Here is a 27,390-nt window from a genome sequence, read left to right on the forward strand (position 1 = left end):
AGTAAATCAGTTTTAAGTGTTGCAGCATAACAGTTAATTTATGTATTCAAAATATCTTTTTCGGTTAAGAGTTCATTGTAAGAGGTTACTCTTTGTGAAATAATTAAAAATAACAAAACTGGAAAAGGCAAATCTGACAAAATAAGTAATATTCAAATGGTATTTGAGGTAAAACCTAAAGGTTGGAGACGAAAGAAAATAACCTTTAATTTTACCTTTTAAAAGATGTACAGCTACTCAAAAAATATTTCCCAATATTCACACATTCAGACTCACTAGTATGTTTCAAACACTCATGATCAATTTTTGCACTGTCAAGAATATACATTTTACACCGATATGACCTGATACTGGCTCATTTTTGTGTAAAAGTGCTTCACAGCTCTGCATTTCTGTGCTGGTTATATTGCCTGTGCAGCCAGGCCTTCAGTAGTGGAAGGTTCTTGTCCATCCAGCGAATGTTCTCTTCAATGTTCTCCATGGCCTGCTGAATACATCTCAGTTCTGCTCCAGTGTCAGACCGCAGGGAATTGAAGAAACTGCGAACCTGAGAGAAGCAGATGTATAAGCTGTATACAATGACACAATAATGCAGAGGATATAGGGTTTGTCTGGTCTAAGCATTAAGCATAAATATTTTACTTTTTTCACCTGACAAAAGCTCCTAATGACCTGCTTGGTTCAACAAATTTTAACACCTACCTCTGCTAGCATTTCTCTGGTGGAATACTGATTGGTCACTCCTACAACCATGTGTGATATTGAGTGTGAGCCAAGATCAAACCTATAGACAAAAGTATAAAAACACAAGATGAGAACTTTAAATAAGTGCAATCAATAAGTAATTAAAGAAAGGCTAGTCTCTCACTTCTTAATAAGGGAGTCCCAGTTTGCTTGTAAAAAGTCCCAGGCATGTTTGTAGGCCTTGGGATTCTTACTGACTGAGGTCACAACATATGGCAGATCCTGAGTCTTCATCACCTCTCCCACCAGACTCTGCTCCATCATCCTGGTAGAATGAATCGGATGACATAAAATAAATAGGGCTGTCAATCAATAATTCTTTAAAAAATGGAATTAATTACATGATAAACTGATTAATTCAGCAGGTTATTCGCAATTAAGTCCATATATTAATATTTTCAGAGACAAGTCCCCCAATAAAAATGCAAGATAATGTGTATAATGATAAAATAAATATATTTATATAATTATAAAGAAATTATTTATTAAGAACACCTGGACACCTACTTATTCATGTGATTATCTAATCAGCCAATCATGTGGCAGCAGTGCAATGCATAAAATCACGCAGATACGGGTCAGGAGCTTTGGTTAATGATTCGGTTAACCATCAGAAAGGGGAAAAAATATGATCTCAGTGATTTGGACCGTGGCATGATTATTGGTGTCAGATGGGCTTGTTTGAGTATTTTTGGTGCCAAGCGAAGCCCAGACTGGTTTGAGCTGACAGAAAGGCTACAGTGAGCAGAAAGGCATCTTAAAAAGCACAACACGTCGAACCACGAGGCGAATAGACAACAAAAGTAGAAGTTCACGTCGGGCACCATAGTGTTCCTATTAAAGTGCTCGGTAAGTGTATGTAATAAATATCATGATTTAGATATTTCAAATACATTACCTTATTGTGGCAGACAAGTAGAGCAATGATTAGGGAATACAAAACATGGTTTTAAAAGGCAATCTTTTATTTATTTCCATATAATTGAACTTAAGCCTATCATTTATCCACTTTGCAATTGAAATCGTCAATCTATACGAGTGATTATGTACACATGTATCAGACGGACCCTTTTGGAGCGTCTCACTTTGGTTGCCTCGTGACATAAACGCAGCGATTTCAGGACGTTGTGTCAAGTTAAACATAGTTTGAAACTCACCCCTGGAGTCACAAGTTCTAATCCAGGGTGTGCTGAGTGACTCCAGCCAGGTCTCCTATGCAACCAAATTGTCCCGGTTGCTCGGGTGGGTAGAGTCACATGGGGTAACATCCTTGTGGTCATGATTAGTGGTTCTCGCTTCTCAATTGGGCATGTGGTAATTTGTGCATGGATCGCGGAAAGTAGCATGAGCCTCCATATGTTGTGAGTCTCCGTAGTGTCATGCATGAGCCACGTGATAAGATGCGCGGATTGACGGTCACAGAAGTGGAGGCAACCCGCCACCCGGATTGAAGTGAGTAACCGTGCCACCACGAGAACCTCCCAAGTAGTGGGAATTGGGCACTCCAAATTGAGAGAAAAGGGGATAAACAAATAAATAAAAAAAAACATAGTCTGAAACATAGAAAAACACGTCTCGATATCCCTGCATTCTGAGTTATGCTCCATCCTGCTGTGTTTGAACGCAAGAACGCATCCTCATCTTGTGCTGTCTGCTGTCAGTAAAGTGTGGTTTGTTGCCTGTACAGCTGTGTATTAGCTGTAGCTGAGGCTGCGCTTACTGCCTCCTGCTGACTGAGACTTATAAATATATAAAGGTGGCACCTCAAGCTTGAATTGCTCCGGTGGTATAAACATTCATTATAATGGTCCAGAGGTGTGATTAATAGAATGATTGTTTTAACATGTCGTTTTGAATTTAGGCTTAATTAATCGCACTGAATTAGCACGTTTAATCAACAGCCCTAAAGATATTTGATTTATTCTTACATATATCTCTTTTTCTGGATGTAGAGTAGAATGTCTCACCATTTTAACTTGTGATCGAGAGGACTGGTCGTGAGTGCCATCTTGATCCTGCTCTTCACTGACACATACATGGACTCCTTGTACTTCTCAAACAGGAAGTTCCACCCCTCTTCAGTCCGGGCACCAACAGAAAACACAGCCATAGTGACATCATTGGGAAGACTATAGGTAGGAAGGACAAAAATAGAGTAGAAATAATTGGTGAAAAACAGGTAAAACGAAATCTGTTTTAACGTGTCTATATTTTTTTATAACCAGTTTAATAATAACATTATTATGTAATGTGTACCAGCAGGTGTTCTGCTTGAATAAAACTGTTTCTGACCTCATATTCCCATCTGACTCCCTCCACTGGTTGAAGAGCCGGGTAGCGGTGCTGACACATGGAGGATGACCCCGCACACAGGCGAAGAGAAGGAGGTAGCTCCGCAACATCCTTTGAGACACAGAGCCATCATCTGTCCACATCTGCTGGTCTATGAGCTTCCTGAACAACTGTAGGATGTAATTCTGGACCACATGAGAGAATAAAGATCAATTTAAGATTTACCTTAATGAATTACTCATCATGAGAGAGTTTATGTGGCTCACTGACCTTCATCTGGTTCTCCAGCTCCACCATGTCTCTCTTCTCCATCAGTTTGTAAAGAGGCACAAGCTCACTTAAGCCCTGCGTCACTGGCATATTCTCAGTTTCCTTGCTCAGATACAGGGACAGGTCTAGAGCTTTATCCAATGGCAGCTTACCAACACTGCCCAGAACAGAAGATGGGAAGAGGTATTTAAGTTTTACAAGCATGATAATTTGTGAACATTTGTTTTATATATGTTTTATGTTACATGTGTTTTTTTGTTGGTACATGGTCCTGATACATTTGTTTTTTCCCACTGGCTAATAAGTACCCACATGACTGAGGACTAACCTGACCAGCTGGAAGGCGTTATTGATGAGGCTGGTGCGATCATTGCTGCTGAGTGCTGTGTGATTGTGTTTTAGCAGTGTGATGAGATTATCCCAGCCTGAGCCCTCATAATGTACGATGTAATATCCACTCATGTCCACATTAAACTTTATCCAGTCTACCTCTTCTGGCAGATACAGCACATCTATATAACAGTTAACGCAGTTCTCTTAGTTTTGTTGTTGTTCTATTGTTCTATGTTAACATGTGTTGCCCTTATTCTGGAACCAGTCATTGTGTTCTTTCCAAGACTTGTCTCTCCAGAGTTGTACTGGAAAAATGAACAAATATTACTACACACCTGTTTTGGTCTTAAGCAGGAAGCGGTGCACTGTGGTTGAGTCGCTGGTGATGTAGGTCAATGGAACGTGCCACAGGAAGCTATAAACAACAAAAGATTAAGAAACATTTCAAAATCCAACCAAATCCTTAACCAAATGTACAAAATAAAAAAAGTTAAAGGAATAGTTCACCTACAATTGTTTAACTCATTTTAAATCACCCTCATAATTTACTCACCCTCATGCCATCCCAGATATGTATGAATTTCTTTCTTTTGCTGAACACAAATTAAGATTTTTAGAAGAATATGTCTTCTCTGTAGGTTCATACAATTTAAGTGAATGGTGACCAAAACTTTGAAGCACCAAAAAGCACATAAAGGCAGCATAAAAATAATCCATACGACTCAAGTGGTTAAAGTCATGTCTTCTAAAGCGATCTAATTGGATTTCTAACATTACAGTTAGAATTAGCACTCCAATGAAAATGGCATAAGACGTTGCGCACTGTGATAGCTTTGTGCACTCACGAAAATATAGCCCTAGAAGTGTAATCGAGCTTGAAATCCTTGAGTGTAGAGACTGCAATGGGAAGTTAAATTTTGATCTGTTCTCACCCAAAACTGTCTGGATTGCTTCTGAAGACAGATTTAACCACAGGAGTTTTATGGGTTACTTTTATGCTGCCTTTGTGTTTTTTGGACTTTCATAGTTTTGGTCACCATTCGCTTGCATTGTATGGACCTACAGAGTTGAAATATTTTTAAAATTTCAGTTTTTTTTATTTGTGTTCTGCAGAAGACAAAGTCATACACATCTGGGTCATGTCATGAGGATGAGTAAATGATGAGAGAATTTTCATTTTTGGGTGAACTGTTCTTTTAAGAGCACAATCTACATAAATTAGTAAAAAAACGTATATTGATATTCAATATTAACCTGGAAGTTTGCGAGGGATCGTCACTCTTGAGGTAACGCTCCTGACTAAGTCTGACTTCTCGACCTTTGACCTCCACTGTGATTAGTGGAAAGCCCTCCTGCAAAGTCCATGTCTCCATCATAGCCTTAACATCTAGCTCATCCTCAGAGTGCCATTTCTGAGAGACACAGTATCAGTATTACAAGAACACTTGCTATTACTATTAAAACAGTTTATTAAGACCTATCATGTAGCAAACTAAATAACTCACAGAGGCCCCAGAGTGTCCAGAGGAGCTTTGGCAAGACCCATCACCCTTCAGTCTGCCCTCATCCAGACCATCAGACTCGCAAACCTTTAAGAGAGAAAAGAAAAACTGGTTAACATACATCAGTCACTACACATGGAATAAAGAGTCTTGTTAACAGCTTTCATCATCATGACACATTTTGCAAAGGCTTATCCTGTATCTGTATGGAATTATAAACAAGCTCAACCCATTAATTGTTGAAAGGTTTGTACTCACATTGGTCAGACTTTCCCACAGGTGACTATTGACTGTGTTCTGGTAACTGTAGCGTTTCAGGTATCTGACAATCCCCAATTTAAAGGCCTCTGGGGTCAGAAACTCCCTCAGCATGTTCAGAATACAAGCCCCCTGAAAGGACATTTACAACATTAAAATGCTTTTTAAAAAGTGTTATGACAGCAAGAAATATATCTGCAGGATTTGGTGTAAGAACTATTTCACAGGGATTATTAAGCACCTTATCATAGGATACATCATCAAACATTTCCTGTATCTCAGCAGGATTCTCAACATGGAGTGGACACTGGGTGAGAGGAGCTTAAAGAGTCTACCTCCATGGCCTCAAAACACTTCCCCAGGAAATAATCCTCCTGTAGCACAAATATGATAGCACAAATCTCCAACCAACTCATCCTGAATGCTTGCAAAATTGAAATTATGGCAATCCTACTGATAAATAGTAATAGTCCATCCAAGGCACACCAATTTTACAAAATATATGGACTCACAACTTGCAGTTCAGGATTGGTGATGTTGACAGACACAAACTCCATGAACTTGGCAAAACCTTCATTCAGCCACAGATCGTTCCACCACTGCATAGTCACCAGGTTACCAAACCACTGACAACAGACAGCAGAATTAACAATTAAAAAATTCATATTTCCACACATAGTTATGATAGGGGTATGAACCAATGCAACAGGCAGTGCTGGGTAGTAACAGATTACACATAATCTGATTTAATGTAATTTAATCTAATTACGAGTACTTGATTTTTGTAAGATTACAAAAGGTTTGCTTTTTTAATCTTACAAAAGATTAAAAAATCTTTTTTTCACAGAAATGACTGATACTAGCCACCAGCCATAATTACATTGAAGATTGAGCGATAATATATACTGTAAATGCCAAATCGATTGCATTAGTGCTGTTAAGTTAGACTTAGTTTTACATGAGTGCTTTTGTGGCAACTTTTGGTATAACTGGTATATATATATATATATATCTGGACTGATCTGTTTCAATACATGGATGGTGTTTGTAATGCCAAAATTGCTGGATTAAGATCATTTTAAGGGCTTTTATTTATTTCACTCAAATAACGAGTAAAATTACAGCAATTCTCATATTTTGATCCATCAAGTACGTTTTATTTAATGCATTTAAGCAAACTTAAAACATTTTTTTATCCCCTTTACTCCCCAATTTCGGAATGCCCAATTCCCACTACTTACTAGGTCCTCGTGGTGGTGCGGTTACTCACCTCAATCCAGGTGGCGGAGGACAAGTCTCAGTTGCCTCCGCTTCTGAGACCGTCAATCCACGCATCCAATCACGTGGCTTGCTGTGCATGACACTGCAGAGACTCACAGCATGTGGAGGCTCATGCTACTCTCCGCGATCCATTCACATCTTACCATGCGCCCCATTGAGAGCGAGAACCACTTAATCACCACCACGAGGAGGTTGCCCCATGTGTCTCTACCCTCCCTAGCAACCAGACCAATTTTGTTGCTTAAGAAAGTAATCTAAAATAAAACATTTACAGACTATAATTTGTTTATTACGGATTAAATTCAGTAATCAGAATCAGATTACAATTCAGAAGTAATCTACCCAGCAGTGGCAACAGCCGGTTGTTACTTCAAGTCTCAATAGCATACATCCCATGATGTCACAAGCAGTTAAATTATGTCATAAATGAACCTGATGTGCCAATTCATGAGCGATGACCATAGTAATGCCCAGCTTGTCAGAAGCAGATGACTTCTGTGGATCAAAAAGTAGCCCTGATTCTCGGTAGGTGGTCAGACCCCAATTCTCCATTGCTCCAGACTGGAAGTCTGGGATGGCAGCAAGATCTATGGAGTAGATTATATTAATTCAATAACAAAGGTACAATTAAAGGTCATATAGGCTACTTATTTTTTTAAAGATATATGTATTCACATAGATTTCACTGCATTTTTTAGTAGCTTTAAAAGACTACTTAAAGTGATAGTTCACCCAAAAATGAAAATTGTCTCATCATTTACACACCCTCATGCCATCCCAGATACTTATGACCTTCTTTTATTCTGCTCAACAAAAACAAGAAGGATAGATATTAGAAGGACATTTCAGCTCTGTTGGTCCATTCAATGCAAGTGAATGGTGACCAATACTTTGAACGTCCAAAAAGCAAATACAGGCAGCATAAAAGTAATCCATACAACACCAGTGGTTAAATCAATATTTTCTGAAACGACATGATGTGGGTAAGAAACAGATCAATATTGAAGTCCTTTTTTACTATAAATTCTCCTCCCTGCCCAATGAAACCATACCTTCCAAATGCATGAAGAATGTGAATTGCCAAAAACAAAAGTGGAATGTGGAAGTGAGAGTGTAGATTTATTTAAAATATTACTTAAAAATGTATCTGTTTCTCACCCACACCTATCATATTTCTTCTGAATACATGGATTTAATCACTGGAGTCATATGGATTACTTTAATGCAGACTTTGTGCTTTTTGGAGCTTCAAAGTTCTGGTCACCATTCACTTGCATTGAATGGACCAACAAAGCAGAGATATTTTTCTAAAAAGATTTGTTTTTTGATTAGCAGAAGAAAGATAGTCATACACATCAGGAATTGCATGAGGGTGAGTAAATTATGAGAGAAATTTAATTGTTGGGTGAACTATTCCTTTAAAAATGTTAATCTAGCATCTAGGGCTTTGTTCTTATAAGGAAAATACAACATTCTAAAATTTTAAAGGATTTACATCATCAGTAAGTTGCCCAAATGATGAAAAAACAACAAAAAAACAACAATGTATACATGCTCAGATGCATGTTATTTAGTTGAGTCAAATGTTTAGCTACCCTGTTTAGGTAGAGGGTAGGGAATGTCGAAGTAGTCATCATAGAAGTCAAGCAGCCTAACTGCAGCATCCAGGGCAAACTCTGCCTGATCAATCTTCTCTGGAACAGCATACACTGAAATCTGTTGCACCACACAATAAAATACATGGGAATAAAAAAATATTAAATGGGACTGACAGAGACAGATCACATACTAACCTGGACTCCATGCAAACTGGTCTTGCTGATAGAGAGAAAGTCTGAGACGATGAAGGCCACCAGATATGTGCTCATCCTCACACTCATGTCAAACTGGTCCTCAAACAGTCCATCAGGCAGATCTAATGTTCTCAGCTGAAACAAAAACAAGAGTAGGCCAAATCAGTGTTTTCCCCATGGCAGATAAATATAGCACTATAGCAATAATAGCACTGTAGACACTGAAAGATCTCAGTAAAGCACCTTGGGCATGTTTGAGAGGGCAATATGCTTGGCTTCTCTGCGAATCTGTACCGAGAAGTTGGCTTTGAAGGCAGGCTCGTCAAAACAGGGGAAGGCTGCTCGAGCACTTGTAGGCTCAAACTGTGTGGAAGCCACAACCCTGAGTGTGAACATCACAACAGATATTATTTCCACGAAAATGTGTACAACACTTCAGTACCACTAGGAGAGATACTGTCAAAAAATCATATATACCCAAGTTAAAATTTGCACATTTATTTTCATAAGGTTTCTCACCTGACATCTCCTTTGGCACTGCGGTATGTGCTTTTGTAAAATCCATGGAAGCTCTCAGATAGGTTGGCAGCAAACTCAAGCTCAACCAAATACACATTACCTCTCTTTAGCAACACATGATCAGATATAAGAGCAATCTGCTGGTAGTAAGGGTACTCTAGCACCTTTAGGACCTGAACCCCATTTGAACCAAGCAGGCCCGCTTTGGAGATCTGAAGATCTTTGCTGTGCAGTATGATAGTCTTGGTGTCTTGATGGACCTCAATCTGGATCTGCACCAAACCGGTAAAGTATAAACTTGTGAGGTTGGGGTGGATACGCAGATTGTAATGAATGGGAGATACTGTGTCTGGAAGCCTCATTTTGTCCCATGGAAAAGGTTCGCCATTGGACGCTGTGGGAAATGAAGTGGGCTCTCTATTCACTTGAGTGACTGCAGCCCACAAGTGAGTGGGCAGGATTAAGAGATTCACAAGCAGAGCAAAGTGAAGCATGGTTTGAGACTTGAGAACTCTGTAAAGAAGAGTGCAAATAGTAACAGCAAACTGGCAAACATGTTATAATCTCTCTCTATCACAAGAGAGAAAGATATACTTTAAATTAAGACAAACAAATCAGAATAAAATATTGAGGAAGCGAATCGCACATTCGCGATGACACTGCATTTATATTGACGGTTAAGGGGTCGTTCACACCAAATTGTTTTATTTTATACAATTGTTTGCGTTAGACGCAGCGCAACAGAACGCAGGTGTCTCGAGACACGTTTATGGCTGAAGATGTTTTACCCCAACAAATAAAATCAAAAACAAAAAACGCGGCGCTCCTGCACAAGACACCGAACTCGCAAAAAAACGTGTTAGGTGTGAACGCCCCCTAAAGAGGTCATTTGAATAGTGTTATTGATCAAATTGTTTGTCAGATAAATAATATATTAAACATTCGCTGCCTATATGGTGTGCTTCAACTGAAACAGCACAGAGAAGCGTGTGAAATAGGCCTATGAATACCTCAACGTCAACAAAATGCCACGTGCACGAAATCAAAAGACTAATCTAATGTTTATATTATAAAACACTTCATTTCGACTTACTATTTCAGTTAAAATCCGCGTTCTGCTGAAAAATTCATCCAGATGGGGGTTCAACAAAACAGAGCGCTGAATCAATCAAAGGGAAAGTGAAAATAAAATTCTCCAACATTTGCATCATGGGAAGTAACTATTTTTATTTCATTTTAAATTGGTTAAGGGGATTTATTAACCGTGTAACTGCAGTGTTAAACTAGACATTGATATATGTACAAAGTAACTCTGTAAACACATAAAACAAGCGATAATAGATGTGAAGTTGCATACAATGCGCAAGCATGATGTAATGCTGGTTGCCAGATCCTTCTCTTTCCCTAATCTGTGTTACAGAAACTGCTACAGCAGGTTTCCGAATAATGTGATTCTATAGACATTCTACATTAAAGATCCTTTGCATGGCAACTAATAGTGTATGACAAAAGCAGTCCTTTTGTCTTTTTTGGTCATGTTATCATACAAAACAAGAGGACCAGAATGGGATTTTAAGCACCATACAAAGATTTGAGTCTTTATATTTTTCTCAGTAATGGTGGAACAATGTTTATTTATTTATTTATGTATTTATTTGTGGTCATCATAAAACGTGATTGTCAAAGTTTTTAAACTCAGTAACATTTATAAAGTGTGCATTCACATGGATGTGTGAGATATTATTTAGGAGTTGTCCATGTATTTTTACAGTGTGTGTATGAAGTGAGATAATGTCCAACATGACAGTTCAAATCAATCAGTAAACTTTATGGCCTAGATAACTCTTCCTTATCAGTAATAGTAACCTTATCACAAAACACTTACTTCCATCACAATGATCTTGACACTATGGTCATAACATATATTTCACAATCTCCTGCCCACCACTCTCTTCACAGGCTATATTAGAGGTGAATAAAACTGGTTTGAGGTTAACACATTCAGATCCTCACTTGTGACTAAGAGCCCTTGTGAAAGGTGCATTCAGGCCTCTGAAATACAACTATGCTTAAGGAGGTGTTGTTGGGTCTCCTCGCAGGAGCAGCGGTTCTAACTGTAGGGATTTTGCTAGGACACTTTGCCATTGACAAAGGCAATTCTGCGCCAGCATGGGTCCAGGATGCATCTCGTGATGTGGATGAAAATATGGTTGAAAGATTTCTTGCAGAATTGGACAATATTCAAATTCAAGAAAACCTAAGGTGAAGTATTCATACTGAGGCACATGAATACGTAATTCTAAAAATAAGTTGAGATAGTTGATTAAATGGTCAGTCCTGCATACAGTGACTGGTTGAAATAAAATTGAATAGCAGAAACACCATTCTAAGAGTGGACATTTCACTTGGTTTATGATACCTGGTTACATCAGGGTTGATTTCTTTAGAACTGAGAATTTCTTAACTTTCTTTAATTCTTAATTTATTGCCTGTTTTATCCAAAGGGAGCTGACCAAGGTTCCCCACATGGCCACCAGCCCTGGAGATGAGGCAACAGTGGAGTTTATGCTGAAGAGATGGCAGGACCCAAAGACAGGCTTGGACAGCGCATGGAGGGAGGACTATAATGTGTATCTCTCATTCCCAAACAAATCTAACCCCAACAAAGTCTCTGTTGGTAAGATAGGATACGAATGCAATGCATAACCTTTTTAGTTAAGTTGTTGTCAATACAGCTATTTGGACTAAGTTTGTATTACAATTTTGCTGTTCAAAACTGAATGTGGTAAAATAATATGCTACCCCAAGTACATTAAATTAAGTATAAGAAAAGTAAGAATGAAAGACTCAATGTGCACTATTTGTGTTAAAATATTTTAGCTGATCCATCCAACGTAGTTTTATTTATGGTACGTGAGAGAGAGAAAGCATACTACCCAGAGCAGGAGGACCCAGAGGTGGTGCAACCTTTCGCAGCTTATTCTCCTGCTGGAAACGTCAAGGTGCTCATCCTTCAACACCTTAATACACTTCATAGTTAAACAATGCTTACATGTTATTCTCAGAAGAATAGTTAGACATAATAATACATTTAACTGGTAGTGTGAACCTTTAACCCCCAAAACATAATGACACAGCCACAATTTATAGCTGAGAAATGACGAAAACAAAAAAACTATCTTTATTGCACTATACTTTGTGATGACCTTTGGGGCTATCACATCACAAGACACTAGAATAAAGTTATCTCATGACAGATAAGTCTTTCTTATACTGATAAGCTGCTCTTGACTCTGTTAACAAAAGAGAATAGTGTTATATCTGATCTTTTCTCAAGCTTACAAGATTTTGTAACTTTAGTAAGTATGAAGGTCATATTTATGCCTTAATGTATCTGTAGTCTTCAATTAACTAATATTCAACAGTTTATTCAAAATACTCCTGTATTTTGTCTCATCCATGTTTTATATGCAGGGAAAACTTGTGTATGCAAACCAAGGTAAAATAAGTGACTACGAGCTGTTAAACGGAACAGTGGATTTGAAGGGAACCATTGCCATCACTAGATATGGAGGAGAAGGAAGATCTGGAAAAGTAAGAAAACTATGTAGCTTTATTTTCGGAGATCACACAGAAACCCCTAAAATTTTGACTTCTCTCAGTTGAATTGAGTAATGGCGTCTTCAAAACATTTGCAATTAAGTTCACTTAACTTCATATAGAATGAACTTAAATATTTAAGTTAAGGTAACTAGATGCAATAAAGGAATAGTTCACCCTAAAATGAGGGGAGATCCTTGATCACCCTTATTCCATCCAAGATGTGTATGACTTTCTTCTTTCTGCAGAACACAAATAAAGATGTTTAGAACAATTTCTCAGGTCTTTTGGCCCATACAATGCAAGTGAATGGGTGCCAAAATTTTAAAGCAAAAAATCGCACAAGCCAGCATAATAGTAATTGGGATGGCATGAGCGTGAATAAATGATGACAGTATTTTCATTTTTGGGTGAACTATTTCTTTAACTCAGATTTGCTATTCAAATATTGTTGTTTCAACTTAATAACTGAATTGATTGGACTCAAATTTAAGTCATACAATAATACAGCTTAAAAAATTTAGATTAATATCGATCCTTGGTCAGTCATTAAACTTATTTCTCCAGATGCAAACATGCCATGTATTTGCACATTCACAAGGAGAACTGAGATAGTTTTAACAGGGTCCAACTTAAGGGGACACACATCACCCTAATGTTGGCATCACACAAACAACTATTTGCAATGAAACAACATAAATAATACTACAAAAGAGCAAAAATCTCTACAAATGCCCCAATACATTCCCTTTGAATAAGTAGGCATAATTAAATAATTCAAGCGCAAGGCATTGTAGTTATTCCCAATAGCCTCAGTTTTGTACTCAATAGTTTGAGTTATTAACAATAAATCTTAAGTCTATAGATTTTTAAGAAAAATAAGTTCAAGGAACTAAGATATTTGAGTTATGAGCCCAAAACTTGACATTTCAAACAATGTTTAATTAAGACAACCTCTCGGTTACGTACTTAACCTGGGTTCCCTGAGACGTAGGGAACGAGACATTACGTTAACTAATGCATATGGGGAGTGTCCTTCCACATAACCCTAGTTGAAACCTCTTGAGTCCCACCCTTTTAGCTGCAAAGATTTTGGCTATGAAAGCAGCCACGCAAACACCATTCCTCAGAATTGTTTGACCGAGGGACAAGGAGCGCATTGCAGTTCTGTAGTGCGGCCAGCGTTTGCAACATCTCATTCCCTTCGTCTCAGGGAACCAAGGTTACGTACATAACCGAGACGTTCCCTTATGACTCAGTACACTTGACATTGCGTTTGCTAATGCATATGGGTAACAGAATCCCATCACAGCACACTGCAAGGCATAACCTTCCAGAGAGGAAACATGATGCCGCAGTCCAGAGGGACGGCAACCGACATGAGTATGTGCAAGTGAGTGAGTGACCCTCATGTTAGACCAGGAGGGGAGCACTCAGAATTAATATATGAGCAGGGTTGGGGAGTAACGAAATACATGTAACAGGATTACGTATTTAAAATACAAAATTTAAGTACCTGTATTCTACTAGAGTTACTGTTTAAATCAGTGGTAATTAGAATACAGTTACATTCAAAAAGTATTTTGATTACTGAAGAGATTCATTTGCATTTTATTGTCATTTGTTTCATTTAATATTTAGTCCTTTCAGATGGAAAATATTTATTCATATAAATGATTCGATCCAAAGTGCATTTGAACAGCGGTGAAACAATTTATTATGATGTATTATATTTGTACTAGCAGGCAGGGAAGTAAGTTTGGAGCAGAAGAAATAGAAATAAAACTTGTGTAAATTGTAATTTTTACGCTAAGCTAAAATGTTATTTCTAGCCATTTTACATGCACGCGTTACCTGGCACGATCATATTTTATTTCAAGAAAATTCAAGTTGGATCATAATTTCTTTTTTTCTAGTAAGAACTTTGATATTAGGACAAAAATCGTACTCTGGATAATAATTTTTGTATTGTTTTCCTGTAAAAATATCAAAAAATCTTTAAAACAGTGTTGTTTTTTTAAACAGCACTGCATAAGATATTTATGTTTTTCAAATAATTTATTTTTAATGTGTTTTTTGTCTTACTGTACTGTGCTGAAGAAGTAATCCAAAGTATTTGGAGTGGTGGTGGTGTAGTGGTCTAATCACCATAACTGGTAATCTGGTAAACTGGTAATCAGAAGGTTGCTGGTTCGAGCCCCACAGCCACCACCATTGTGTCCTTGAGCAAGACACTTAACTCCAGGTTGCTCCGGGGGGATTGTCCCTGTAATAAGTGCTCTGTAAGTCACTTTGGATAAAAGCGTCTGACAAATGCATAAATGTAAATATAAATGTAAAATTTGACCCAGCATAATACCCTGTTTGTAGAAGGCTGGCGCTGTCTATGGTGCTAAAGCAGCCAGACAGTGGCGAATTACCGCAATGCACATGAAAATGAAATTATTTCAGTGGTAATGATTTTTCAGTTTGAACTGAAACAAACTCCGAAGAATTGTCTGTTTTGTGCTCTTTCATAAGGTGCGCACACATGGACTCCTAAAAAGGACATTTACTGGCTGGGGGAAAGTGTGCTTTTTGTTCAGTTGACATTAGACCATATTTTCCATATGGAAAAGCAGCAAGTCTCTGTGTTTGCTCAATAGTGCCTCTGATTGGCTGGTAATAACCATTTGCTGAGGTAATTCAAAACACACACACACACACACTGTTCATTTTCAATGGGGTGAGCGCCGCATCAATACATTTCGTGAACGTGTGGGGAGCCAAGCCAGAGACTGAAATGAAGGACTTTAAACTGATATGCAGATCCCTCAAACGTGAATCTAAAAAGCTGCCTGTAGCACGGACCAATTGGCACATGAATTACTTGTCCTTCTGATCTATTGACGCAAATCAGTCCCATGGACGGATGACCGATAAGATCTGTTTCTGATTAAACATTTTGAAGCCCACTGTCTTTCTCCAAAACGAGGAAATAACGGCTGTAAATCCCGCTTTATGTGTCACTGACTTTGCACGCAACACCAGCATATTGTATGGTCAGACCACAGATTGTGCTCGATTGTTGTAAACACCAGATCTGACACACCCATGAGGACTTCTTTGTTGCCACAAAGATCCCGCCCAATGACTCGTGTAGTCGACAGCAAAGTAGTAGAGGGATTTTACATGAGAGATGGAATAGCTCATAGGAACTTTTTTAGGAATGTGTTAGCACACCTGCTTTTATAGCGAACAGCTGCATGCTTAGAAGGGTGGGACTCAAACTCCATAGCCAAAATTAGAATATTGGTGTTATTGTAGAGATGTTTGTGTGGAAGTACACTCCCCATATGCATTAGCAAACTCAATGTCAAGTGTACTGAGCTGTAATGGAACTTTATTTTTCCAGCAATGACAACATTAGGGTTTACAGTGCATTTGTGTAATCTCACAAGCTCTGTCGCAACATTTATAAAGAAAGGATAACGAAGATTGAGTAGTTTAATACCTTGAAGACATAAAACAATTCTACCCTTCTGTGATGTCACTATAACAGGCTATCAATGCAGCCAAGTTCGGAGTTGTTGGGGTGCTGGTCTATACAGACCCATATGACATTAATGATGGTCTGATGTCAGATGAAAATGAAACCTACCCACACTCCTGGTATCTCCCACCCTCTGGGGTGGAACGAGGGTCCTACAACATTGATTTTGGAGACATGTTAACACCTTACCTAGCTGCAAAGAGTAACCAGTGATTTTTATTATTATTATTATTATTATTATTATTATGAAGTATGATACAAGAACAACAAAGTTGTCTGTAAATTATTTTATTTGTAGAGGATACATACAGAATTCCAAAGGAAGACATCAAAGGCATTCCACCAATTCCAACTCAGCCAATAGGTTTTGAGGATGCCTATAGGCTAATCTGGTGAGTGCCATGAGAAGCTGCTAAATGTTGATGTTTATGGAAAATTGATACACAATTCTGACTGACTTGTTTTTGGCAGTGAGCTTGATGGGGATGACGCTCCTATTGAATGGCAAGGAGCATTCAACTGCACATACAAATTTGGTGGGCCAGGGTTCAAATCCACATCTCAATTCAACAACTGGTATGAAAGTCTGCATATATTTCCAAATATAAATATCTCACACTGAGATATAGTTAAACATTTGGTTGTAATAAAAAAACAAACATCTTTTTTTATCTGTCAGCAATGTGCATTTGGACATTTATAACAGAGAGGAGCTGAGAAATTCAGCTAACGTCATGGGAGTTATTCGAGGCAGTGTGGAGCCAGGTACGTTTTATTTGTCTACGTCAACAAACATCAAATATGCGATGCTTTTATTGCTTTGTACTTATAATTAGTATTTGTAAACTGTGATGTGTATGTGTGATGTTCAGACAGGTATGTGATTTACGGAAACCACAGGGACAGCTGGGTGCACGGAGCCATTGATCCCAGTAGCGGCACAGCAGTAATGCTAGAGATCACCAGAGTTCTGGGGAAAATGCTGAAGGAAGGTGAGACATCATAACACATAGAGATAAACTGAGGTGCACTCACATGTGGAATGCTTTTCCATCCAAGGTAACTGCAGGGCTGTTCTTTTTTCTGTTAGCATTCCCATAACAATATAGTTTTAGGAATTATTGAGGCATCATCATCAAAAAAATCCTGGTACTAATGACTAGTTCCTTATGAATATTAATAGTGTTCTATCTGAGTGCTATCAATTTATTTAAATGTATTTGCAGTTCACCCAAAAATGTAAAGATGTTAGAATGTTAGCCTCTCAGTCACCATTCACTTTTATTGAATAGAAAAAAGATGCAATTAAAGTGAATGGTGACTGACGCTATCAGTCTGCCTCTCCTTTTGTGTTTCACGGGAGAGAGAGAGCGAGATAGTCATATGGGGCTGGAACAAAATGAGGGTTAGTATAAATGATAACATAATTGTAATTTTTGACTGAACTATCCATTTAAGGTCCTTGTTTGGACCCCAAACGGTCAAGGGGTATAACTGCATGAGTGCTGGATAGCAATTAAAAGACAAACACAATGTATTGTGATTCACTATATACAAATGCAAGTGACAGTGATGGATGATGGACAAATTCAAACATTATGGTAATTCCTGAAATCTGAAATCTGGTAAATCTGAAAGGGAAATGGCGACCTCGGCGGTCCATTATCTTTGGCAGCTGGGGAGCTGAAGAATTTGGCCTTATTGGATCTGCAGAGTACACAGAGGTTAGTTGATGAAGACATCAGGGTCATTACTAAGGGATGTAGTAAGATCAGGACAGATTTTAATGAACTGTCTTTGAAATGCTCCAATTCTCTCCATTTAAAGGAGTACTTCAGCAAGCTGAGTGAACGCGCTGTGGCATACATCAACGTAGACATCTCAGTGTTTGGTATACCTGGATCTTTGAATATTTTATAATTTTTCAATCAAATGTCCTGAACTCATCCTTCTAAATTCCAGCTGAAATGTCCTGTGTTCTGTATCCACCACAGCCAATGCCACTTTGAGGGCATCTAGTTCCCCGGCAACACAGAGTGTGATTTTTACAGCCTCCAAACAGGTGAGGTCTGAGCCCTATAGGCAATCACCCTCTTGAAATGTGACTTTCATGTTATTTCACAAGGCTTTGACAAGTCATATGCTTACAGGTAAATGCACCTGGAACCACCACATCAGTCTATGACAACTGGATAAAATATTACAACAGGACAAGTCCAAGTTATGGGATTATCCCAAAGTATGCTCTTTTTGGCTCTCTGGAATAATTATTCTTAGCTGTTTTATTTTAGAAGTTTCAATGTCAGATCCATTTAGCCTACTGTATTTAGAATCACTGATTAGCCAAACATCATTGTATTTTAATTAGGTGATACTTAAAGCTTGAATAGCTCTGATGGAAGAAAAATTTGTAACATAATTTACGTATGTGTCAGTGGGCATGATTTTGTTTTTAAATCATACCTTTTGATTTATAATAAATTGTACTAAATAAATGTGTTCAATTGAAAGCCCTAATTTTAATACAAGGTGATCATTAGTGCCATGATTATAAATAAAGAATTCTTAATACATTTTTCTTTGTATTTGCAGTGTAGGATACTTGACTGGAGCGGGAAGTGATTATGCTCCTTTTATGCACTACCTTGGTGTTACTTCTATGGACATTTCTTATTACTATGACCGGGTATGTGGGAAGCTCTGTCACGATCAAGCACAGCATGACATTTGACAAATACCCAGGGTCTTATTTCTAAAGTTTAGTAATAATAACCCATGCTCAATCACACTTTTCAGAGCAAGACAAGAGCACGCATCTACCCTGCATACCACACAGCTTATGACACCTTTGACTATTCATCTAAATACATTGATCCAGGTGAACTGAATGCTCAGGTTCTATTCTATCCCAACTGATGCTAAACTAGTATAACCCCTCTTTCAATGTTAAAGCATATTTATTTGCAGGCCTTCCATGGTTGTTCTCGTCTGTTTAATTTTAAATTCAAATGATTTTCTATTATGCAGGTTTCACAAGTCACCAGGCAGTTGCCAGGACAGCAGGGAATGTGCTGGTGCGATTGGCAGACAGTTTGCTGTTGCCTTTTAACTGCAGCGACTATGCGGAAAGTCTGGAGCAGTACCACAATGAGGCTGTTAAAAACTTTGAAGCCAAACTTATGGCTAATGACATATCTATGGGTGAGCTAACAAGACTGCAGAAACCTTTTGAAACTGCTTGGATATGCTTTGGAATAAGGGGAATGCTTCCTTTTTCTTGCTCATAATTGAATTTGCTGAATAGCAACATGCATGATTAATAAGTAAATTGTAAGAGACATAATTCAGGGTCTTAACATGGGTGTGAGAATGAGTACAATGTAAATTATCCTCAACTGTTTCCAGATTCCTTAAAGAATGCTGTGGAGCAGTTCCGTAAAGCAGCAACGAAGCTGAACAGTTTGATTAGGGATTCAGATCTTGCAAATGAAACGTAAGTTCAATGTAAGTCTGTCACTGTTTACTCACCCTCTTGACATTCCAAATCTGTAAGATTTTCTTCTGTGGAACACAAAAGTTGAAAGAATGTGCTGGTCACTCTTTTCCATGCAATTGCAATGATCAAGGTTTAAAAGGGACACAAAAGCACCGTAAACATATCATAAAATGTGGTTCATATTACTCATGCAGTACATTAAAAGTACATTAATCTTTTCAAGGGATGGATTGATTGATTGATTGATTGATTGATTGATTGATTTAATTCACAAAACCATCTTCAGCCACTGGAGTCAGTAATTAAAATTTCAGTAAACGGTGATCGATTTCAGCAGCAGAATTTTCGGCCCACTGTCTGGACACAAGGGTGCATGAGCAAACCAATGACAGATTTTTCATTTTTGGGTAAACTATTCAATTAAAGCATATGTCAAATTAATACAAATCAAAAGTCTCCTGCATGCACAATGGCTTAAATGCAATGTTCAAACTTATGTCTTTACAACAGACCATTGAAGGCACGCAGAATTAATGACCAGCTCATGCTTCTGGACAGGGCTTTCCTTGACCCGTTAGCATTCCCAGAAAAATATGCATTCAGGTATGAAGCACCATTATCAAAACATCCTGGTACTAATGACTGGTCCCTTATTAATATTTTCTCAGGGTTTACCCAACCATCCTCCATTTATTTGAGCTGTTGTCACACCTGTTTGCTTTTACTGCCGGGTAAATTCTAACATTGTCTGGCATCACACAGGCACGTAATATGGGCATCAAGGTCATCACGTGTACCCACATTCCCTGGGCTGGCAGATGCAGTGGAGAAGGCTGAGAGTACAGGGTTGAAGGAGGACTGGCATCAGGCTCATAAACACTTATCCATCCTCACACAGGCCATTGCAGGAGCTGCACACACACTGGATGATGTCATTTAATGTATAATGAGCATTAGCCATCAACACAGATCTGACATTTTACATTTACAATGGAATATTTTTAAGAGAGAAAGCATTAGATTGTACACTATGCATATCAGTTTTTGTAAAAGATTAAATGATGTTTCAAATGATAACTTTTGCTCTCTGAGTTGTGAAATACCCAGAGGCTGTAATGAGGGAGTATCAACCTGTGAATCATGTACAAATGTAAAAACTACAAGATGAGGAGATCTCTGGCAAATATAAACCATTTTATTACTACCAACTCCAGTGTATTACAAGTGCACCATATCAAAAACATGTTTTCTGATCAAATAATAAACTGTTTGTTTATAAAAGGGGGTGGGGTGGATCCCCGGAATGTATAATGTATATTAAACACACAAGACACTCTTTCAGGCATGATTTATTGAAAACACACCAAAGTGATACTCTACAAACCTGTAATTTTCTTTAACAAGAGCAAATCTCTCTTCTGGGTATTAGTAAAATTAACAATACATTCTGTCACTGTGGCATTGTTCTTGAGTGCTAGGAAAGCATTAACAACTATATAATCAAACCCTTTTAGTGTCTCTATCTTTAAAAGTTTATAATACAATGTAAGACCAGGCAAAACCCACCACCAGTCTAGACTACTTTGAGAACACAGTGAGTGAAATTGAGGGGAGGAGTGTGTTAGTACATAAAAGACAGAGAAAGAGAAGGAGAGATATAGAGAAAGACAGTGGTTAGGGACCAATAAAACATATAAAACACATTTATCTTTTTCACCAAACATGGAAAAAGGTTAAGGCACATGATAGTTACAAACACATTTGCTACCAAGTTGTACACATACTTAATTCTGATGCTTTTGAAGTGGTGATATCTACAAAAGGTAGGATTCTCTTGATTCCAACATCAGTTTCTTTCTATAAATATACAATCTGATGCAAATTCATACTCTGGGAACCTGTTGTACTACACGGTACCACAATCCTTTGGTTGTATTCAGCAGAAAAGGCAGTCAGGAACAGACAATCAAATGTAATACATGAGGCTACATTTATCGACACGGATGTCCACAACATTTTCATTTTTTTTATTTTTATTATTGAATCTATTACACAGTTATATTGTTATTTGAATTTTCTGTTAAAACACTGGTAAAAACAAAATTGCTATAGAGAGTTATATAGAGTTGCGTGACAGAAATTAGATGACGGTGCAGACACGTGATGCTTACCTCATATTATGAGAGTAAAAACAAAATAATTTGTCCTCCTTGATATTTAAATGGTCGTCCCTTTTTAGGGCAGTCCAAAAACTGCTATTAAGAGTTAACTATGGATTTCTATACAGGCTGATGCTCTGCCAGTGGAAATATTTACACCAATTGCGTTCTTCCTGATTTCCATGATGTAATATCCAATTTACAAGTACATAAAATGATTACTGGAAAACAGTGAAAACAACATTAAAACATTAGTCATGCCTGTTTTTGTTAATTTCAAGATACATTTTTGATGTCAAAGTATATTGTCTTGCATAACTTTTTACACCAAAGATGAAACGAAAGGAAGTTTCTATCCCTGATTCCGCCCCCCTCCCCCCTCCCAACCAGATAATTTTGATCAAGTCTTCCAACTGTAAAAGAACACTAAAGATATATGCTTCTATTTAAAATGATAGAATACAATTTAAAATATCAAATATAAATAGACCACGAGAATGACAGTCTTTGATGCATGTTTAGGCAATGATATTTCTATTATATTATAATTTTTAAACAAAAATGACTATATTTACTGAATACTGAATGTGCTCTAAACAAACTGTTATTGATACACATCTATCAATGTATAAAGACCATTAGAAGAGTGTGAAATATTTTGTCCCTATTTGAACTTTTATGACCTAATATACATTTATAAAACAACAAAAATATAAAATGCTTTTAAAATCTACTTTTATGACAACAGGAGCAGGTGAATCCTCCTATCCTTCTTTCTACAATCTACATATTAACAGGTGTCAACCCCCCTTTACCCCATATTAAATAAACCATAAAAATGTCAACCAATAGCTGAAGAGTCAGTGTAACCCAGCATGCTTCTGGGAATACAGGATCAGCAGACCAAATAATAGTTCAAGCATAGCAGCTCTGCTTTTATCAGCTCAGCTATATGCAGATGTCATCATGCAGGGTAAATCCCTGCTTTTGTAAAACAGTTCTCAGTGAGAAGAAATGAACACAGTGATAATATGTCTTTAAAGTTGCTTTATAAAGCTATAGCACACAGAAAATTGCAAAAGCGTGCATTTCGAGAAAGAACCCCCAGACTTCATATGTGCACCCACACCCTTGTAATCAACGAAAAAAACGTACTTTTCCTCTTTTGACAAGTATCTTCCACTGACCACATCAGCACACCAATTTTGAAAACCAAAAGCGTCATTAAAACTCTACAAAATGGAACAAATTTCACAATTCACTGAACTTCTGGGGTGGGGGGGTTGGGTAAATCCACAAACAAACAGTAATCAGGCAGAAACATACAACAAAAACAATAGAGGAAAAACTTATTTTTTAGTTTTGACATAAAAAATATGTAGAGTTTTTATTTAAATGTTTTTATATTTCCTCTTTCCCGAAATCCAACTATTTCCAATACACGTCCACGTCCATGACAGCACTTCCTGTACACTCAATCCAGATCCTCAGTTCAAGGTACACTTCATCCAGTGGGAATGTATATATGAGAAGTGGTGTTTTTTTTTTTCTTTCTTTTTAAATAGTTTATTTTCTTTCCACTTTTCACAAAATATTGGATGTGAATGAAAATTTCTCTCTCACTTTTTTAGGCAAATTCTTCAGATGAGTCCACATCACGGTGAGCTCTGGGGTTAATGGCAGTGGTGACACATGAAATCCTTGTGTGGTAAAGATGTTGCGCTGTTGCTAGCTAAGCCTGGAGCGAAGAGGGTGGGAACAATATTAGTACAGATATCAGACTGAAAGAAAATGTGTGCTTAATGATAGAAATTTATGTTATGGCCATAGAACAAAGACCTTTTAACTTTTATTAACAAGTATGGCAACATTTGCAAAATGAAAGACTAAATGATGAATTAATTTTATGAGTTTGAAAGGATAGTTACAAACAGATAAAAAATCTTTAAAAAGTGCACTCCGTAACTTTTCCCTCATTAAACATATTTTACCACAAAAGATTTTAATAGTAATTTTGAAAAATATTCAAAGCAGTTTTATTTGCACCATTCGACTACCACGTTGAGATCACATGACAGCCGAAATCTACTCACTTTATTTCAGCAACCTATTATAGGACTTTTCTTTCCCATGCTCACAGAATATATTTTAATCATGGCTGACTGTGAATAGGACATTTGTTCAATGCGTGATGTGTGTGTATACTGTAAGTCCAAGATGACTGATGTATCAGCCAGTGCAACATAAAAATAATTTATTGAGTGCACAAGGGCTGATCGATTAATCGAAATAAAATCAAAATCGCAATATGACATACAGTGATTGTGCAATGTAGTGTAGCGTGATGATGTACGCTTACTGTATGTGTGCAGCGCTGTTCTCTGTAGTGTTACACATACTCAAAGCACGTGTGAGGCTAATGAGCAGAGCACTATCAATTTACAGCACTCTAGATTCACTAATTAGTGTAACTCCAAATATGCTTAGCTGCTAAAAATGATTATCCAAATCAAAAAGTAACCTCATAACACTGGTGTGGAGATATGGGCGTGGTCAAACGATGACTGTGCAGAGTAAGGCCAGGAGGGAGAGAACGGTAAGGATTGACACCTGGGTAAAAATGATCTGAATGAGCTGAAAGCTGGAGGGAGATAAAGGAGCAGTGGAGCTGCGGTGAGGGGAGAGGAGACCTGAAGCTTACAATGCTGCAGAGGGCAGCGTGACTTTATGTTGAACCTTGAGGAAAGGACTTCATTTTGAAAGTTGATGAGTTTTTGTGTGCCAGCTGTAAAGCGGCTAAAATAAATCACCCAGAAGTGTGTAAGCTGGCTCCCGCTTCCTTACTTTCCCTTTTAACTGACCTGAGAGTTTCACAACTGGGTTTAAATAAAGGCCCGTATAGCTATGCTGCATGCAGCTTAAGAAAAAAAATTATAATAGTTGATGTTGATATTATACAAAATATATTTCCTTAATTTCTTAACTTAGTATTGGGTTTCTTACAATATGAAGATTATGTGATTTCCACCCCCTACCCCCCATATTTTTTTTAAGTCTGGTTATTTTTGAGAGGACTCAAGTGTGAACACCCTTTCTTGAACAGTATTTCTATTGGCAGTAGAGAATGCTTGTCCATGACTTAATTTTGGTCAAAAAAAAATTATAATAATTATATATATATATATATAAAATTTAAGTATTTCTCTTTACATCTTACCAAACCTTAACCAGGTAACCAAACTCACAAAAGACCATGTGACAATGTGATATAATAAAACTCTTTGTCTTCAATCACATTTGTTTTCAAGAGTGACAAAATAATACGACCTCTGAAAGAATCTTTTAAATATAAATTGATCTCATCCTACACACAGGATACAACTACTGGTGACTTCGATGTTATGTCAGAGATATATGGGATGAAGGATGATAAGATGGCTCTTGCCAAGCACGAGTGTGAAAAAATTGATGTTTACGATGCCATCCAAGAGAAGCCAACATTGCCTACACAGTAACGTTTGATTAATTGTTTTTTGATGATATATTAGGTTATTAGAAATTAGGTTTATGCAAATACATGCAATCTATACACTTGTCATGTTCCACTTCATGACTTAAGAGGACTTATATTTCTGTTTAAATCCCTCTTATCTCCTGCATGCACAGAAGCAGTCTCATCTATTCTGATAGTAGTGTCAAACTGATGTATCTTTTCCACCGACAGGGTGCTGATGGTGCTTCCATGTGTTTCCATTGCAAAGTCCTCACATAGTAAAGTTTACAAAGACAACAACAAAAACTCATTCAGGGAAGATTATATTCCATATCAGTCTAAAATAAAATAAAATTATTTTTAAATCAAATTATTTTATTTATATATATCATATATGCGAACTGACTGCTATAAATTTGATTTGTAATATACTGAAATAACTTCTGACCATTGAATCAAATGCAGATTGGGTTGGCAAAAAGATGCTGAACAAATTACTTTGGATGTAAAAATATGTTCTCAAAACATGTAGGTGAGGTGTTAAAATATATTCTAAAAAAACATAAGACTTGCAAACAAAGATAGTGATGCGGCATGTTATTTCTGGGCAGGTTGTGCAGTAATATAGTTGGTCACTGTTCGGCTCTCAAATCAGTGTAATCACAGACTGGTTTTGAGAGAGGTTCACAGATCTCCTGTCCAAACAAGCACCATTTTGGTGGAAAAGAGGTAAGAGAGAAGAAAAGACATACTTTAAGATATCTCAAGTGATCTGAACATGCATTCATTCAGATTAGTGACTGATAGTTCAGACAATGGCACACTTTTGGGTTAGGTTGAGGAAATGATAACTGAGCGTGGGTGTTATTTCATAAACAGGACAAGCAAAAACAAAACTAAAAACATAAAACTTCAAAATCAAATGCAAAAGACCTACCATGCATGCATTTAGACCCAGGAGTCAACAGGCTGAGGTTTAACATCACAAGCATCCATCAGACTGACAGCAGGCCTGTTGCTCCTGATATAGTGTTTCCTATTTGTGTCATTCTGCAGCGGTGGGAGAGGGGTTCAAATCAGCAAAACCAACAGTTAAAACACACAGAGAAAGGCCAGAGTTAGTCCTCAAAATGAAGAAGCTCAAGGAAAAAAATAAATCAAAGAGAAAAATCAAAGGAGCAGGGTTCCCAAACTTTTTGACCAGCAAATTTCCATGACATTTTCATAACCTTTCTAATGGTTTGTGATTACTGGATAAGGATTTTTTTTAAATCTATGACCAATTTGTGCACTGGTTCAACCGATTCATCAAAAACAACCAACTCGAAAGATTTGCTTACAAATGAGACATCACCTTGACTTGCAAGCAAGTTTCACTCTACACAAGAGCAATAAAGAGCCGATTAAATATTTTTGAGCAAAGTACTACAAAAGATTTAATGATTTATTAAGAGAAGATTTGATTATTTTCTTAAATTTTCCAGGCCTGGAAAACACAATTCTAAAATTCCCTGATATTTTCAGGATTTCCAGGACCATGGGAACCCTTAAGAAGGTCATTTAAAGGAATAGTTCACCAAAAAATGAAAATACTCTCATAATTTCTCTTCTGGAATTCCAAATGTGATTTTTTTCTTCTGCAGAACAAAGATTTTAAGAAGGGCATCTCAGCTCTGTAGGCCCATAAAATGCAAGTGAATTGTGACCAAAACTTTGAAGCTCCAAAAAGCACATAATGGCAGCATAAAAGCAATCCATACTACTTCAGTGGTTTAATCAATGTCTACTGAAGCGATATGATAGATGTGGGTGAGAAATAGATAATTTTGTAAGTCCATTTTCACTATAAATCTTGACAAAACGGTTGATCATGATTTCAAAATTGACTATACTTCCTAGCACCATCTAGTGTTCTGCGCATGCATTAGGCACTATGAAGTGTAACAGAGCTTGAAATCATGACTGTGCTTTGAGAATGCAATGGCAAGATGTACAAAGAAAAAGGAGTTATATTTTGGTTTGTTCTCATCCCAAACCTTCTTCTAAATACATGGATTAAACCACTGGATTTAATTCATACATATATACATATCATTTATTTATTTATTTTTGCTGCAT

General features: G+C 37.3%; 3 protein-coding genes across 9 annotated transcripts in view; 1 reads left to right on the forward strand and 2 right to left on the reverse strand.

The window, feature by feature from the left end:
* Positions 1-366: 366 nt before the first annotated feature.
* Positions 367-10,319, reverse strand: erap1b (endoplasmic reticulum aminopeptidase 1b). Its single transcript, XM_052125346.1, is given in 20 exon segments — positions 367-547; positions 703-784; positions 869-1,009; positions 2,712-2,873; positions 3,037-3,221; positions 3,307-3,463; positions 3,635-3,818; positions 3,975-4,054; positions 4,894-5,051; positions 5,145-5,228; positions 5,400-5,531; positions 5,641-5,694; positions 5,696-5,773; positions 5,912-6,025; positions 7,113-7,267; positions 8,276-8,396; positions 8,474-8,608; positions 8,717-8,855; positions 8,993-9,505; positions 10,086-10,319. Coding segments are annotated over 19 exon segments (2,826 nt in total). The 5' UTR covers positions 9,487-9,505; positions 10,086-10,319; the 3' UTR covers positions 367-376.
* Positions 10,320-11,057: 738 nt separating this feature from the next.
* On the forward strand, positions 11,058-20,560 carry naaladl1 (N-acetylated alpha-linked acidic dipeptidase like 1). Its single transcript, XM_052125815.1, has 19 exons — positions 11,058-11,254; positions 11,497-11,669; positions 11,873-11,994; positions 12,467-12,586; positions 16,134-16,326; positions 16,423-16,516; positions 16,596-16,700; positions 16,804-16,889; positions 16,997-17,116; positions 17,763-17,848; positions 17,952-18,015; positions 18,119-18,186; positions 18,275-18,363; positions 18,717-18,810; positions 18,921-19,002; positions 19,152-19,325; positions 19,530-19,617; positions 20,131-20,223; positions 20,383-20,560. Exons 1-19 carry the CDS (start codon positions 11,058-11,060, stop codon positions 20,558-20,560), a joined length of 2,226 nt encoding a protein of 741 aa, XP_051981775.1.
* A 311-nt stretch (positions 20,561-20,871) lies between these two features.
* The window catches only part of LOC127638926 (splicing regulator ARVCF-like), a 240,378-nt gene continuing 233,859 nt past the window's right edge, over positions 20,872-27,390 (reverse strand). For 2 of the 7 annotated variants that reach the window (XM_052120700.1, XM_052120692.1), the window contains 2 exons: positions 26,210-26,322; positions 20,872-23,517 (listed from right to left, as the gene is read on the reverse strand). In XM_052120700.1, the coding sequence (XP_051976660.1) occupies positions 26,221-26,322 (102 nt within the window). In that variant the 3' untranslated portion in view covers positions 20,872-23,517; positions 26,210-26,220. The remainder of the gene's footprint in view (positions 23,518-26,209; positions 26,323-27,390) is intronic. The other 5 variants (XM_052120725.1, XM_052120717.1, XM_052120709.1 and 2 more) reach the window with 4 other exon arrangements.

Source organism: Xyrauchen texanus, chromosome 4 (genome assembly GCF_025860055.1).
Source record: "Xyrauchen texanus isolate HMW12.3.18 chromosome 4, RBS_HiC_50CHRs, whole genome shotgun sequence".
NCBI lineage: Eukaryota > Metazoa > Chordata > Actinopteri > Cypriniformes > Catostomidae > Xyrauchen > Xyrauchen texanus.

What these genes read in the sequence shown, in the direction of transcription:
- naaladl1 (XM_052125815.1), top strand. Translation starts at nt 11,058, where the DNA reads ATGCTTAAGGAGGTGTTGTTGGGTCTCCTCGCAGGAGCAGCGGTTCTA. An exon ending in CCCCAACAAAGTCTCTGTTG is followed by an intron (nt 11,670 to 11,872) that starts GTAAGATAGGAT and finishes AAAATATTTTAG; the next exon opens with CTGATCCATCCAACGTAGTT. An exon ending in GGCTAATGACATATCTATGG is followed by an intron (nt 19,326 to 19,529) that starts GTGAGCTAACAA and finishes AACTGTTTCCAG; the next exon opens with ATTCCTTAAAGAATGCTGTG.